We start from the raw sequence: 16,344 nt of genomic DNA, 5'->3' as shown, positions 1-16,344 counted from the left end.
TCTTGCTGTTGGGCGGGTTAAATCCAGATAAGGCAGGAAAACCGCTTTTCCACAATAAATAAATAAACAAATAAATAAATAAATAAATAAACAAATAGCAGCAGTTTGGTGAGTCCAAATGGGCTCCAAACAATCAAGATCAAAAAATAAAGTTTGATACATCTAACACTGAACTATGAGTGAAGTAAAAGTATATGGTTTTAATTTGTTGTTACTTTCAGTAAATATGAATTATATGTTCAGAATCAATTTTTTAAAAAAGCTCAAAAACAGGTAATACTGCTTAATTATATTTCTCGCCAGTATCAATGTGCATAGTAGATTATATTCCACCAATATTGACTGTGTGAAATAAGATGCTTTTCTTTGTCAGGGCCTTGTTCAGGTTGGTAGTTCTTAATAGATGCGGGACATCGATGTTTGTGCGCTGAAATGTTTCTTGAGGGCAAAAAGATTTGAACGTACCTGCACAGTGACCTCGATCCTGACCTGGAATAATCATGCAGAGTTTAAAGTTTTCCCTATAGTAATGTTAGCATATTGTTTTTATTTCCTTTGCTTTTACACTATGTTTCCGCCGCCTTCTTTTTGTTAACACACTTCTCATCGCCTGTGGTAAGATGGAATACTGTCATAATAATTTGTTCTATAGAGGCGACTCACTTGGTAATATACAGTGGGCTTTAGAATTGACTGTAACGTTACTCTCTCCCTCTTTTAGCTGACTGCCAAAAACATCCAGTGTATGCGAACCCTGCTCAACCTGGCTCACTGCCACGGAGCCGTGCTGGGCACCTCCTGGCAGCTGGTACTGGCTACCCTCCAGGTACTACAACCACCTACAGCCACACGCTTGCTTACTTACTTGCAACCACACACGTATGTGCACACTCATCTAATTAGACGTCACATACAAAGCCATTGCATGTAGAAATGCACAAACCTGTTCTTGCACTGTCTGCATTGTGCTGCTTTATGCACCTCTCAGAGAGAAAGTGGAATCATTCTTAGCACATTTGCATAAAAATAAATGTCTTTCAGCATGTTGGTGTACTTTTTCAAGACCTGATATAAACTTCTTTTTTTCAACTCTCCTTAACCTTCTTTTTTCTCCCAGCACTTAGTATGGATCCTCGGGCTTAAGCCAGGCGTGGGTGGTGCCTTGAAGCCCGGTCGAGCAGTGGAGGGCCCCAGTACGGTCAGTGTTTTGTTTTGTTTTTACATAACCTTTGTATTGAACTTGTAATACACATTATGTTTCCCAGTTCATTGTTGAAGGTGATGGGCTTACATGCTAATCGTATGTCTCCAACCTAAACAGGTGCTGACCACAGCAGTGATGACAGACCTGCCTGTCATCTCCAACATCCTGTCCAGACTGTTCGAGAGCTCTCAGTAAGGATCAGTGTGTCTAAGCATATGTAGACACTTTACTTACTTACCTGATGATCTTAAAATGGATATGTACAATAAACATTTGTTAGTAAATATGACTGGGAAGGAGCACAGTATTTTCTTAGCCAGACAGGGTAGTGTTGCCTGTTGCAAAATCAGAATTTTAAGTTATTAATGCTAAGCAGAATAGGCACATGTTATCTGAAATAAGTATTTTTCTGTCATCTAGGTACCTGGACGATGTGTCCCTGCATCACCTGATCAATGCTCTCTGTTCCCTCTCCCTGGAAGCGATGGAAATGGCTTATGGAAACAACAAGGTAAACGGTTTCTCTAGTTGACTGATGTTTAAGAAGAGATTTGAGTTTGATTCAAATCTTATAAGGAACTTGTGCTCCTGTGAAACGTATCCAGTGTTTTATTTTGGGTTTTTTACACCTTCTGTTTTGTGTTATTTTTTTCAGGAGCCGTCTCTGTTTGCAGTCGCCAAGCTGCTTGAAACCGGCTTGGTCAACATGGATCGCATAGAGATCCTGTGGAGACCCCTGACAGGCCACTTATTGGAGGTAATGACTACTTAGAACAGAAGCCTACACGTACATTTCATATTAAATGAGGTACAGTCTATTTTTTCTGTACCTCTTTGATCAAATATTGCATCATTTTAGCTTAATAAATAAATTTACCTGTTAAATTGGTTCTCAAGGTAAAGTCTTTGTCTTTGGAAATGTAGATTAATTATGCAGACATGAGTTCATGTAGTAGCTTAGACCAAAAAATGGCTTCTTTTTTTTTTTTTGTTAAATCAACTATACATTATTTAATCGCAGTGAATGGTGGTATTAGGTTTGTTTTTCCAGTACATATTTGTCTTAATACCACCAAATTTCCACTATACTGCTTACTATTCCTTAGTGTTATATAGAGGTGGGAATCACCATACATCCCACGATACGATACTATCACAATACTTACCACACGATACGATATTATTGCAATTTTTTAAAATATTTTGCGATATTCAGATTCTGTACATAAAGGTAAACTTTATTAATATTCATTTTATCTAATAGCAAAGTCTCACACTCAGTCTTTCTCTCATTTCAGTCAGTTTTATTGTTGACAAACTGAACGGTTTGTATTACGGTCTAGTCCAACTTAACTGAATGCAACCATCTGGTACAATTATGGCTATTCTGAACTATGCAATTTGTGAAAACTATGCAACCCCTTCAGCAACTGAAGAATTTGAAAGTAAATTAAAATAAAATATTATTTTACATTAAATAAAAAAGTTTTAAACTTAATTAAAATAAAACATGTCTTAAATTAAAATAAGCAAACTGTCATGTTTATTGCTGCCATAAAAAAAAAGTTAAACACATTTGGACAGTGAAGGAATGTCAGGATTCTTGCTCAGAAAAAGGAGCTGATCAACATGCTCTGACTTCAGAGCATGTTGATCAGCTCCACAAAAACTTTTGTAACAAAATATCGATTTCTGCTGTCCCTGTATCGATACATTATTAGCAAACAAAATATCACGATACTACACAGTATCGATTTTTTCCCCCACCTCTAGTGTTATATACCCAGAGTAAAACCTGTATGTTGTAGTAAATAATGCAGCACATAAGTCATATCAACCAGCAAGTTGACCTATCATTTCAAAAGCAGTAATGCAATATAGGGACCGATATGAGCGATAAACTGCATTTCTTTTAGTAATTTCTTCAGCTGTCATCAGAAAATCCCTGCTATGTATCTGTAAACATCTGTGTTTTGAGGTTTTCTTCACATTTTCTCTATCTATCTCCTTTTTCTTTTGCACACCCGTTTGTTTTGCAGAAGGTAAGCTCAGCTCCTCTCCTCAGTAAACATTGACTTTCCCATCTCTCCTTCCCTCTCTGCCTCTTGGTTCCAATCTGTTTTTTGTTTTTTTTTGCTCCTCTCAATCAGACATAAACATGCTGGAGTTGAGAGGCCGCTGTGCCACAGTGTGTCCACAACATGTTTGTGCTGTTATCAGTGTTTGATCCTACGTTATTTTGCAAAGCTTTTTCAATGTGAAGTCCTGATTTGTCTCAATGTAGAATCCAAAGCTGCAAACTGGCAAAAACGTGCTTAGATAAAATGCTGAATATCTTTCTTTGCGACTTTGTCTACTATTCATACAGATAACGATAATAATGAAAAATGTGCGGCTTCAAGTAGATACTTAAAGCCGCACAGTATACAAAAGGGTGCACATGGATCATCTGGGTTTTGAAGCAGTAAATCTTGAGAATCGAGAAGTCTGATGACATAAAAGTAGAAGATTTGTTTGACAAAGATAAACAAAGATGACTGATTTGGAACACAGAAAACACGGAAATGTTTTCTCTCAGATTCTTCAGGTTTTGTACCACATAGTGTACTTTTCTTTGCTCAGCCTGGTCTCTCCATGTGTATCTATGCTTTCATGATTACACTGTCTAGCACAGCATAATCTGTTGTCACAGGGGGATCCCAGTCTCTATCACACAGTCTGTGGTTTATTTCACCGACTTGTTTCACACCCACCCACTGTGAAAACTGCTGGGAAACGCTGTTCTGAACCGCCTGTGCATCAGATCTGTCATTGCGCCTGTTTGTGTCTGCATTTGTCCGTAAATGTTGTGTCCTGCAGGTCTGCCAGCATCCAAACTCCAGAATGAGAGAATGGGGAGCCGAGGCACTGACGGCACTTATCAAAGCTGGGCTTGCCTACAAACATGATCCTCCACTGGCCCAAAATCAGGTAGGCAACGACACGATGGGTTATTATTTAGAAGAAAAAACACAAAGATGACAGCAGATGTGCACGGATCAGACATAAGATTACAACCATTGATAGAAGTGAATAATGCTGATTATCTTTTCAGCGTGGCACCTGTTAGTGGGTGGGATGTATCAAGGAGCAAATGAACATTTTGTCCTCAAAGTTGACGCATTAGAAGCAGGAAAAATGGGCAAGCATGAGAATGTGAGTGAGTTTCAAAAGGACCAAACTGTGATGGCTAGATGACTGGGTCAGAGCATCTGCAAAAATGGAGCTCCTGTGGGCTGTTCCCAGTCTGCTGTGGTCAGTATCTATCAAAAGTGTTTCAATGAAGGAATAGTGGTGAACCAGCACCAGGGTCTCGGGCGGCCAAGACTCACTGTGGGGAGTGAAGGCTGGCCCATTAGGTCAGATCTGACAGACGAGCTACTGTAGCTCAAATTGGTCAAAAAAAGTTAATGCTGGTTCTGGTAGAAAGGTGTCAGAATACACAGAGCATCACAGTTTGTTGTGTGTGGGGTTGCATAGCTGCAGACCAGTCTGGGTGCCCATGCGGACCCCGTCCACCACTGAAAGCACCAACAATGGGCACATGAGCATCAGAACTGGCCCATGGAGCAGTGGAAGAAGGTGGCCCGGTCTGATGAATCCTGTTTTTTTTTTATATCACATGGATGGCTGGGCGTCTGAGCATCGCCTACCTGTGGAACTCCTGGCACCATGGAAGAAGGCAAGCCCGTGGAGGCAGTGTGATGCTTTGGGCAATGTTCTGTTGGGAAACCTTGGGTCCTGCCATCCATGTGGATGTTACTTTGACATATAAAACCTACCAAAATATCATGCAGACCATGCACATCCTTTCATAGGAAACAGTATTCCCTGATAGCAAGTTCTGTCGATCTCAGTCAAGTCGAGCATTTGTTGGATGTCCTAGACAAACGAGTCCAATCAGGACTTTTTGCACTACTATGTGTAAGGGATATGTTGCTAACATCTTGGTGCCAGATACCAAAGCACACCTTCAGGGGTCTAGTGGAGTCTATATCTCAATGGTCAGGGCTGTTTTGCCAGGAAAAGGGGGACCAACACAATATTTGGGCGGATGGTCTTAATGTTATGCCTGATCGACATACTGCAGAATGTGTATGAATAGCACAATACTTGCCTGTATATGATGCTGATGTTCATCCTGTAAGCCGCGACAGAAAGATAGAAAGGTCACAGTCACTTTATCTTGTCATTAATAAACACAATCTGTGACCTTAACCTTGGTGAGACTGATAACAAGCCTTATCTAAAAGAGGATGTGTGGAGGTTATATGAATAATAAAAATGACAGCCAATGAAACAATATTTTTTAAAGCATTTCCTTGCATGTGGACAAGCTTTTACTACTTCATGTTGTTATTGCCAAACAAATTACTAAGCATAATGACTCATCATCAAAACACTGCGTTTGGAAATTCAGTAAGTCTTAATCTTTTCATTTTCAAACATGCAGAGTTAAAAAGTTTAATGCCAATTAGGAAAAAAATGTCCAAACACATCTTTCTTTAAACAGTTTGTACTTCACCCTTTAGTTTACCCTTCCAATATGAATGTTATACGTAGCTTTACAATTCTGCTCTTTTAAATTTTTAAAATACAGATTTATGAATAGAAAACTTTACAGGTAAGTCAATCACTATCTCCTTTTTCTTGATTCCTAAGCGGCTGCAGCTTCTGTTGCTGAACCCCCTGAAGGAGTTGTCCAACGTGCTGCACGCAGACATCCGGCAGAAACAGCTCGAGTGTGTCCTGCAGATCCTGCAGAGTCAGGGCGACAGCCTGGGGCCTGGATGGCCCCTCGTATTGGGTGTTATAGGAGCCATTCGCAATGATCAAGGGTAAGAGCGTAATAGAGGGGGAGATTGTTGTCTCCACCAAGGAGGTGGTAAAGTGTACATGTGTGCATGTGATTCTGTCTGTAAACCCAATAGCTCGAAAAGTTTTGAATGCATTTTGATAAAAATGTGTTGGGATGTAGAGCGTGGTCGTGTCAGCAGTCCATTAAAATTTGTGTGATGTTTATTATCCACATATAGAAAACATTATGTTGCATTTGACCTCTAACCTCACCAATGTCAAACTTTCATAAAATGTCTTTTATCTTTAAAACTATGCTTAAGATTCTGCTGTCTTTGTTGTGACAAAATGCTGTATATCTTTATCTATATAAAAATTCTATGCAAAGAAATAATACTATTCATATTATGCAGTGCTATTCCCTGAAAAGTAAATGATGCCCAGAGAGCAAGCTGCCTTGGTGAAAATAAATCATTAAAAAAGAATTTTAAAGTGATTTTATGTCCACAGTTACACTGCACATAGTTAATGAAACTAATGCGTGCCGCATGTCTTGTTCCGTCATTAGTGAGTCATTGATCCGAACCGCCTTCCAGTGCCTGCAGTTGGTGGTGACAGACTTCCTTCCCACCATGCCTTGCACGTGCCTCCAGATTGTAGTGGATGTAGCTGGCAGCTTTGGCCTTCAGAACCAAGAGCTCAACATCAGCCTCACGTCCATCGGCTTACTGGTACGATTACAGATGTGTACAGCTGTGGTAGTTATTATAAAGGATTATCAGTCAAGACTTTTTTTTTTCATGCTTTGCTGTCAGATGCCACCTGTAATTAAACAATCAAGTAAGCTTTTTGAGAGTCCACTAGCAGAGTAATGTGATGTAACTGGTGAATTAGCAAGTGCGATTGTAACTGTGAAGGAGAAGCAGGACGACTCTTGCTTGCGAAGGAGTGACAGGTGGCCCACGGCTTTACTCTTCAAACACTAGTTTTCAAATAGAAACCCTTTTTTTTTTTAATACGATCAAACAATTGCAGTTCCCCACCTTCTTATTTATTTATTTATTTATTTATTGTCGTATTATTTTCTTCTAACTCAACAGTCTTCTAATAACATTAGATAGATGCTTTATGCAGGATTCAGGACATACAAAACCTGTTATTGATCTGTGGTTTGCCGGATTATTTCTCTTGGAGTGTGCCAGTTCCTGTGAGATTACTTTATGGTAATGGATAGCAGAACTATCAGAAGCATCTTACTGCTTTCTCTCTCTAATTTATACCCCCACTTCCTTTTTTTTTTTTCTTACCCACAGTGGAACATTTCAGACTACTTCTTCCAAAGGGGAGAAGCCATCACACAGGAGCTAGAGAGGGAGGAGGAAGCGCTGCAGAAACAGGCCCAGGAGAAAGGAGAGACCCTCAACAGGCCGTTCCACCCTGCCCCTCCCTTTGACTGCCTGTGGCTGTGTCTGTATGCCAAGCTTGGGGAGCTGTGCGTGGACCCGCGGCCTGCTGTGCGTAAGAGCGCCGGCCAGACATTGTTCTCCACTATTGCTGCCCACGGAACCCTGCTCCAGCAGCCAACGTGGCACATTGTGGTGTGGAAGGTACAATCCCAGAAACGTCTCCATATAAGATGGAAAAAGAAAAACACGAAAAAATGTAAAATTGACAGTACGTGATTGTTTTGTCACTCGTCACCTCCAGGTCCTGTTCCAGCTGCTCGACTGTGTGAGAACGTCCTCCACCACAGCAGACAAGGAGAAGATCGAGTCAGGCGGTGGGAACATCCTTATCCATCACTCGCGCGACACAGCCGAGAAACAGTGGGCGGAGACGTGGGTGCTGACGCTAGCGGGCGTGGCGCGCATTTTCAACACAAGGCGGTATCTCCTTCAGCAGCTAGGTGAGCCCACACGTGATGCTCTGTGACATTCAGCAGATTGCAGTTGGTGCATTTCTGCTTCAACACCTGTCAATATGTTCTGAGCCATTAATGCTCAGGACGTCTTTGAAAATGGTGTCAAATATCAGAGGGCTAATGTTTCCATGCTGCCATCTTCTGCTGTGTATCTGCAGGTGATTTTTTTGAGGCCTGGGAGGTGCTGCTGAACCATATTCAGTCAGCTGCCCTCAGCAAAAACAACGAGGTCTCCCTGGCTGCCCTGAAGAGCTTTCAGGAAATCCTTCAGATCGTTACACCTGTTAAAGACTCGGACAAAGCGGGCGACGCACTTGCTGCAATGGGCGTCCCTCCAGTGCTCATTGACCCGCTGTCAGCGTCCGGTCCTGGCAGACCCCTGGTCCGTTCAGATTCACTACTGGAACGATTGACACGGTACAACGGAGCCGAGCTGCAGGCGCCCCCGCCAGGGGAGGAGTCGGCCTTGGAGGACTCGGCACTGTGGTGGTCTGCATGGAACACGTGGTATCGAATGGGAACGGACAGCACAAGGCCACCTAGTGGCCCAACAGAGAAGCTCTCTTTTATCCCCAGCCAGCCCTTCCTCACAGCATTGATCCAGATTTTTCCAGCACTCTACCAGCACATCAAAGCCAACTTTAGTATGGAGGATCTAAAAAAGCTAGGGGTCATCCTTCATGGGGCTGTTTCCGTGCCTATCAGCAGCGATGCCTCACCCTTCATCCTCCCCTCATATACTGAGGCAGTGCTCACCAACCTGCAGGAAGCCGTGCTCACCGCTCTGGATGTTTTGCAGAAGGTGGGAGAAGGAATATTGCCACCAGTGAAGCTTTTAGCAGTTTGATGTGAGGTGGTTTGTGCTACAGTGTAGCATCAAGATAAGAGCGGGGTCATGTTAACATAGTAGTGTAAAATGTGTGCCATGTAACCATCCTTTGTTAAAATCCAGCAGAAGGTCCCATGTTGCATCTCGTTCTTTCCTTATTAATTACTTAAATTTTTTCAGCATGCCTACCAAACATAGGCCCTTTCAGTTTAAAGTTAATTACTCCCAATTCGTTTCTATTCAGCCCAGGAAAGAAAAGAAAGTGTCAGTCTGCTAAATTGTGCAATATGCAGTCCTGTGGTGGAAGTCAGCAGTGTTTGTTCCTCCCTTCCCTCCCTGCTGCAGGCCATCTGTGTGGGCACGGAGAACCTGCAGGTCATGTACCCGGCCATCTTCGAACAGCTGCTCCTTTTTGTGGAGTTCTCCTGCAAGCCGCCTCAGTACGGCAGGATGGAAACCAAACACGTGGCCAATGCCAAATACAACCAGGTAGGAAATGAAAAACGGACATCTAAATATTTGGTTTTCATTGCAGTTTATTTGCTTTTACAGTTTGTTTCATTAGACTGTTGGATGACGCACATTGTTATTCACCCGCCTCTCTTCAGCCATTCTAAATAAGATCATATCTATTCTTTGATGCTCGTGAAGTCCCCCTTCCACTCCCTCTGCCGTCAGTCTTGTCTTTATAAGGCTTCTGTCACGCCTCTTCATGAGATTGACAGATTGTTCTCGACCCCCATTAGAAGCCCCAAACCATTCCTTCCTCAAATTCCTTCCCTCATGATTCATTATGCTGGGAGGTTGCCAGAGAAATGCTTCAGTCCAGCACAGTTCATAGTCATTTAAAAAAGGAAAAAAGTAAGTGTTTCCAAGGCACCCAGTAATGTTGAGCAAGACTATTGAAGTGACAAAAACAGAGTATTTTTAAATGAGTCTGACGTCAGAGTCTCTTAATCCTTGCTGTTCTGGAAACCTGGAAGTTCTGGAAAAGCGTAGCTCGTCAAGCATTATTCCTGCATCTCGATCAAATACTGAACGACTGATGGAGTCGGTCTAAATCCTGACCCTGCCTGTTTTAAATCTTGGCCGTGTGTCCGTCTTGCATTCGAGGTACAGTAAACTGGACATTTGTGTTGATCTGAATCTGTTTAAATTGTTTAAGTTAGATGGTCAAACAAAATTCTCACCCAGCCAAACACCATTATGGGTGGTCTTTTTATTGCCTTCTTGGCTTTTATTCAGTCCTGATGTCAGAGTGCCTCAAATGTCCTCAGTGCTGCTGGGAGGTTGTTTTGTTTTGTTTTCCCCTCTTTTCCCTCGGCCCAGATTTTGGGATCTCGCGTAGCTGAGAGACGCACTTTAGATTTGATACAACTATAAAACATCGGTTTAATTTCAATCTTGTCTCATTCTGTTTCTTCGAACTACTCACTGGATAACCATTTTAGATCCAGCTGTTTGCGCCGGTGAGTTTCATCATCTCTCTCACCCCCCCTCCCCCTCTCTGTAATTGTACTAAGCTGTGCTGAATGGTGATGACCTACCCTCTGCGGTAGATGAGATATCACTCCGCATGGTAGGCTCTCGCGTCTCATCTGCGTCTCTCACTCACTCCATGCTCCCCTCTTTCTCTGCCTGTCACTAACTGGTGGTTTTGCCTCTGTGTGCACAGCCCCACCTCCCTCTGTGGAGTTCATTTTCAGTTGATTTTGTGACTTTTGATGGTTTTTTTTTTTTTTTGTTCATATGCATACTTGTGGCTCTGTTTTCTATTTCCTAAAGACACACTTTGTAGAATAAAATCTTTAGTTTGGCTGTAACGTTTCAGTTGTGGTACTGTAAACCTAACAAAGCTTGAAGCCAACTAATAGCGACTGCAGTTTAAAAATAAAATGGCGTGTTACTTGCGTACTTATGCAAAGTGTGTCTTTTTTTTTTTTTTTTTTTTGGAAACAAATGCTTTCACCGTGGCGCTGCCAGAAGGCGAGCATAATGCCCATTCCTGTTTTGTTTGGTTTTCTTTTGTTAAATCTTCTTTACCCCTACAGGCAGAATGGGTTGCCTTAAACTATGTGCCCTTTGCTGAGCGCTCCTTGGAGGTGGTGGTGGACCTGTACCATAAAACAGCCTGCCACAAAGCTGTCATCAATGAAAAAGTTCTGCAGAATATCATTAAGGTATTTATCCCTGGGTGGTGTACTCGCTGTTGGTGATGGTGAGAAAGAGTAAATGTTTGATGTGTTTTATCACTGTTCCTGTTTAGTGCAGTGAAATTTACTGTTGAGCTGCTTTCTGCTGACCACCCAATTATGTTTGAACCCTGCATATTCATCCAGTGTGGAATATCACGAGAATGCTTCTTTCATTTTAACCTCCTAAGACCCGAACTCTTTCATGGCATGCATTTTAAATTTCTCTTTGCTATTTGGGCTGATTGGGACCTGAAACTGAAACAGTTTTCTTTATTAGACCTACAGACCTGCTCAACCTTTTTAGGATTTTAAACTGGAAAACAAGTTGGTGTGAAAATTTGGAAAATTCAGTTTACAAAAATGGGTGGAGGAACATAACTTTAGTACTATGCAATACACCTCTTCAGTTTTGAAATCGTTTGTTAATTCTGAGAGACCTCCAGCCTCTGGGCAGATTTTACTTGATTGCCCTTTGACCTCACTGTATTGATCGTAATATTGGGTTCATACTGTACATCAGCAGGCAGATGCAAAGTGTTCCCAGTATTTTCAAAACTTTTTTTCCAAATTCAGTCCATCAAACACTGAAGGATACTGTCAGTGTAAGCTATCAAAAAGGCCCAACTTATCTCAAATCTGCCAGTCTTCCTTTTCCCCCCTACTTCTGACACCTGTGTTTAACTGCTCTTTTCTTCTCAGTGAATTTATTAGAAACCCAAAACTGAAATGAGTCAGTTTACCAGAGAGATGCTCAAGAAGCAAAGCACTGGTATTTGTGAAATGTCATTGTAAGGAGCGCCAAGCTGCTCTTGGAAAAAAGATGACTTTGTTAAAATGACGGTGGCTGACTTTCTCTGGAGGTTGATGAGGCGTCTTTACATTCTCCACTTATATAAACTCTGTCTGTTTTTGTCTAAAAGGAAGAGGGTTGAAAGGTTTTCGTGCACCGCTGTAGAGATTAATTTTAAGTGTTCCTTTGTGTTTCAGTCTCATGAGCTTTCTTTTTTTGTTTTTGCCTTCAAGACTTTAAGAATGCCCTTGAGTCTGAAGTACGCCTGTCCGTCAGAGAGCACCTGGAAGCTCGCTGTGTCGTCTCTACTCAAGGTGCTGTCCATTGGACTACCTGTGGCACGGCAGCATGCCTCATCCGGGAAGTTTGACACTATGTGGCCAGAGTTGGCCAATGCCTTTGAAGACTTTCTTTTTACCAAAAGGTAGAGATTTCCCCCACCCACATGCTTATTGTGCAACTTTCAGAGGTTCTAAGCAGAAAACTGTTGTTCTGTTACAGTACTCCTCCAGATAACGTGTCTATCCAGGAATTTCAGAAGAATGAAGCCATCGATGTAGAGGTACGTGCTTGTTTCTAAACTCTGATAATATATCTCCAAATAGTTTGCGAGTTTTCCCCAAGTTTGCATCATCGTTCCCTCTTCATTTTAGGTGGTCCAGCTGATCAGCACAGAAATCTTACCATTTGCCAATTTCATCCCCAAAGACTTTGTTGGCCAGATTATGGCCATGCTGAATAAAGGATCCATTCACTCACAGTCCCCCTCATTCACAGGTAATATGTGGCTCTGGCAGCTAAGTTGCTTTGGTTTTAGCAGTTGTGTATTCCTGAAACTAGCGCAACAGCATGCTGGCCAAGTGTTGGAATCATAATTTAGGTCCTTGTTTTGTTGCCAGAGTCTTTCTTGCGGCTTATCAGTAACAACTGTGCATGTGTTGAGCAGTACAGCCAAACTCTGTCAGTCCTCTCACTGTCAATCGAAAATATTTCCTCCAACAGAGGCAGAGATAGATGTGCGGATGAGAGAGGAGTTTTCCAAAGTGTGTTTTGAGACACTGCTGCAGTTTTCCTTCAGCAACAAGGTTTCCACCCCGCAGGAGGGTTACATCTCTCGTATGGCACTCTCCGTGCTCCTCAAGAGGTCCCAGGATGTTCTCCGACGATACGTAGAGGATGAGAGGTTGAGTGGACGCTGCCCATTACCAAGGTACCCAGCCACCATGGGCATCTATTTGTGTGTGCTTTTGTTAGTGTGTGTTGTTTTACATGTTTTCCAAGAGGCCATCAATTCTGATGACTGTAATGCTACACTTTAACCACTGGGAGATTTAGCAAATGCAAAACCAAGACCAGCCCTGGCTTCATTTATCTCTTATTTCCCTTTCTAAACAATGTAAAACCGCCATACTTCTACCACATTTCTCCAAGACTCTGTGGAAGTTAAAGATGCCCATGGGTAAACTGCACCACAAGCAGAGAAAATAACAAAGGGAGAGAGGGGAGAAGTAAACTATATTCTTATGTCTACTGTATAAATACAACATTGGTTAAATAAAAAGGGCCTGCAATAAAACAGTACATGCAGAGCTTAACAAATCTATTAGAGCATCTATTAAAACAGCAAAACACAAATATCTCAGAAATCTGTCTAACACTTATTTAAAACCAAAAATTCCTGAATTAAGTTTTTTCAATTTTGAGCCGGCACGCTGGCCGAACCTTGAAAAGTCAGAAATTAATCAAGCGTAACATTCAGCCACTAAGTAAGTAAATAATTGTAATATGACATCTTAATTAAAAATAACGATGTACTTTACCATGTTTTTCTTCTTTTGCTGTAAAACTAAAGTTTGAAGATTCATGGAGAACAACAATAATTATATTTTAAAATTAAAAATATTTTTGTTTAGAGTTACTGGTTCTTTCTTATCAGGTTTAAGCAGTGTAGCCATTCTCCTCTCACCCTTTGCATTTTCACCCAGAGAACTGTCGCTCACTGACCAACAATCACAGTTCTGCAGCACTTTATACATATGAACAGTATTAACAGACAAAAAATATATAAAATGCACAAATATACAAACCACTGTAAAAAGTAGATATGTAATAAATAGTGTTATCTATATGTTATTGGCTCTCGCCCTCGCCGTTTGCCTCTTTCACTTCTGTGCCTTTGTAGCTAAGCAAGGCCTTTGTTGTTTTTCATTTTAGGCAACAAGTGACAGAGATTATCTTTGTCTTGAAAGCTATCAGCACTTTGATGGACTCCCTGAAAAAAACACAGCCAGAGAATGGTGAGTATCAAACAATAAAAATGGATAAATAAGTCTTGGAAAGATAATAAAGGAAAAAAAGACAAAAAATGCAAAAATGCCACCATATCTGTCATTCAGTCATTTGAGATAAATGTATCAGAGTACAGTCGGGACTGTTTCAGATGCATTTTCTGCCCATTCTTTGTAGTGTTGGTTGTGTTTCTGGCAAGGTCAGTTAGAAGGGAAAATACAATTTATTATAACTGCAGCAGATTGAAGTAAGACATGGTGAAATGGTGTTTGTGAAGTGCCCTTCCACATATTTGCATTACATCGGCCTTTATTCAGAACAAAACTTGTTTCCCTGTGCCTGTAGGAATTTTATCGAGCAAATTGCTTCTTTGATTGCTTTCTTTTCACAACTCATATTCCCTTCCTTCTTCCCTCCTCCTTTTCTGATATTCTCTTGTTTACTTCCTGCAGTGGATGGCAACACGTGGGCTCAGGTGATCGCCCTGTACCCCACACTGGTCGAGTGCATTACGTGCTCATCGTCTGAGGTGAGCTCAGCCCTGAAGGAGGCCCTGGGGCCCTTTAAAGACTTTATGCAGCCACCCGTCTCCAAAGTCCAGAACGGAGAGTCCTGACCAGGCGCGCTCGCAACCCGGCATTTTTTTGTTTAGTTTTTTTGGTCTTCTTTCTAAATGAAGAAATCTCGAAGGTGTCTTCTCGACTCGACTCGACTCATGCACTTCAAAAGTGCACGGATGTGAACTCTACGGTGACATGAAGCAACCCACGGTGAACAGCGATATCGAGGCTGCCTCAGACCGCACCATTGACCCCGACCTTCATGCACATTTTCATATGCTTTTCATGTGAGCTGATAATGGGCCAGCCCCCAACCCCCCCGCTTTCACACTCATATAGACTGGCTGCACTTGCCTGTTAGCTACAGAGAATTAAAAACAAAAACAAAAAAACAACAGCAGTGTTGCCTCTGGGTTTAGTTTTTGTTCTCCTGAAGAGACTGCATCAGTGTACAGTGTGTGGTGAAAGTGTTAATGATGTTATTAAGAGAAAAATGCAAAAAAAAAAAAAAACAACAAAAAACTGGGGCTTTACTGATCTTAAAAAGAAATGAACATTTAATCTTTTGCAACATTTTCAACAGTGAGGATTTTATGCAAGAAAACAAATCTTACTGTAACATTCCATGTCATCTTTAGCCAGCCATCGGAGAAGGGATGTATGTGTCTGTATAAAATAAATGGGACAATTCTACAAGCAGCTCTGAGTGTGCTCAATTACAGTGCATGTGATGGAAATGCGTTTTAAGCCCAGATATCCCACTTTGTACACAAATGATATTTCTGAGTCATCCTGGCTTGACATTGTTTGAGACCTTTGGCCTGTAAGTGGATAGTGTTGATGTCTAAAGGCCTGCTGTGTTGTTGTCTTGTAGCCCTCTGTCAAAGACTGTATATAAAAGAAGACAGCCACTGTAGTTTGCAAAGTGAAATTTGGAAGTTTTTTGAAATGAGACACGTGGAGAGACGTGGATCTGACTGAAACCAGTGATGCAGCGCGCTTACGAGGTGGTGACCTGCCAGTTACATCTACACGTCTATGACCTGCATTGGTGCTCTGTTTTACAGTGTGTTTTAAATTGGAACATAATTTGCATAAATTGTGTGAAGCTAGCAATGAATATCATAGAATAACAAGATAAAATCTTTACTCGTAACTCATAAATCAAGTTAAGCAAATATAAGAGAAGCATTTGGGTTTCTTTTAAATGTAGAGTTGCCCTCTGCTGGCTATTAGAAAGAATCCATAAGCCACAGTTTTCAGACCTGTGACTATATCCATCTTTTATATACAGTCTGTGGCGACCTTATACGTATATAGAACTCATCTGATAATAGCCAAATAACAGCCTGGCATGTAGGGAACAAGCTTGTTTACCTAAATAAATTACTGGTTTCAGGAGAAAAGCTCACATTTGAAACTGAGACCCTGAACTATTTTTCTCTATCACCTGACATATTAGACAAAATTAGGAGAAAAATAATGAGCAGTTTGACTGTCATATTGCAATATGGTCAACACGTCTTTATTTAAGTATCTATTATTAACCTTTTGTTAACACAGAATTCTTTACACCATCCCATTATAACATCTTTTACAGTGATTGTACTTATTATTTTACATATCGATACAAATGCTTTAAATAGATGTTTTTTTCTTTTTGAGCATTGAGAGTCGTGATGTGTGTATTCTGTACAGCAGGTGGGGTTATAGTTTTTTG

General features: G+C 41.3%; 1 protein-coding gene across 4 annotated transcripts in view; it reads left to right on the top strand.

Annotated features, from left to right (window-relative positions):
* The window catches only part of mon2 (MON2 homolog, regulator of endosome-to-Golgi trafficking), a 34,394-nt gene extending 19,074 nt beyond the window's left edge, over positions 1-15,320 (top strand). Inside the window, exons 16-36 of one of the 4 annotated variants that reach the window (XM_005451054.4) lie at positions 722-826; positions 1,118-1,198; positions 1,322-1,395; positions 1,625-1,715; positions 1,860-1,961; positions 3,244-3,246; positions 4,064-4,174; positions 5,906-6,081; positions 6,609-6,771; positions 7,354-7,647; positions 7,748-7,946; positions 8,120-8,763; positions 9,136-9,279; positions 10,242-10,259; positions 10,842-10,970; positions 12,009-12,199; positions 12,277-12,337; positions 12,429-12,552; positions 12,778-12,985; positions 13,990-14,072; positions 14,517-15,320. In XM_005451054.4, the coding sequence (XP_005451111.1) occupies positions 722-826; positions 1,118-1,198; positions 1,322-1,395; positions 1,625-1,715; positions 1,860-1,961; positions 3,244-3,246; positions 4,064-4,174; positions 5,906-6,081; positions 6,609-6,771; positions 7,354-7,647; positions 7,748-7,946; positions 8,120-8,763; positions 9,136-9,279; positions 10,242-10,259; positions 10,842-10,970; positions 12,009-12,199; positions 12,277-12,337; positions 12,429-12,552; positions 12,778-12,985; positions 13,990-14,072; positions 14,517-14,680 (3,165 nt within the window). In that variant the 3' untranslated portion in view covers positions 14,681-15,320. The remainder of the gene's footprint in view (positions 1-721; positions 827-1,117; positions 1,199-1,321; positions 1,396-1,624; positions 1,716-1,859; positions 1,962-3,243; positions 3,247-4,063; positions 4,175-5,905; positions 6,082-6,608; positions 6,772-7,353; positions 7,648-7,747; positions 7,947-8,119; positions 8,764-9,135; positions 9,280-10,241; positions 10,260-10,841; positions 10,971-12,008; positions 12,200-12,276; positions 12,338-12,428; positions 12,553-12,777; positions 12,986-13,989; positions 14,073-14,516) is intronic. The other 3 variants (XM_013270537.3, XM_013270538.3, XM_013270539.3) reach the window with 3 other exon arrangements.
* The last annotated feature ends 1,024 nt before the right edge of the window (positions 15,321-16,344 follow it).

Source organism: Oreochromis niloticus, linkage group LG7 (genome assembly GCF_001858045.2).
Source record: "Oreochromis niloticus isolate F11D_XX linkage group LG7, O_niloticus_UMD_NMBU, whole genome shotgun sequence".
NCBI lineage: Eukaryota > Metazoa > Chordata > Actinopteri > Cichliformes > Cichlidae > Oreochromis > Oreochromis niloticus.
This window is presented reverse-complemented; position numbering and strand designations above follow the sequence as displayed.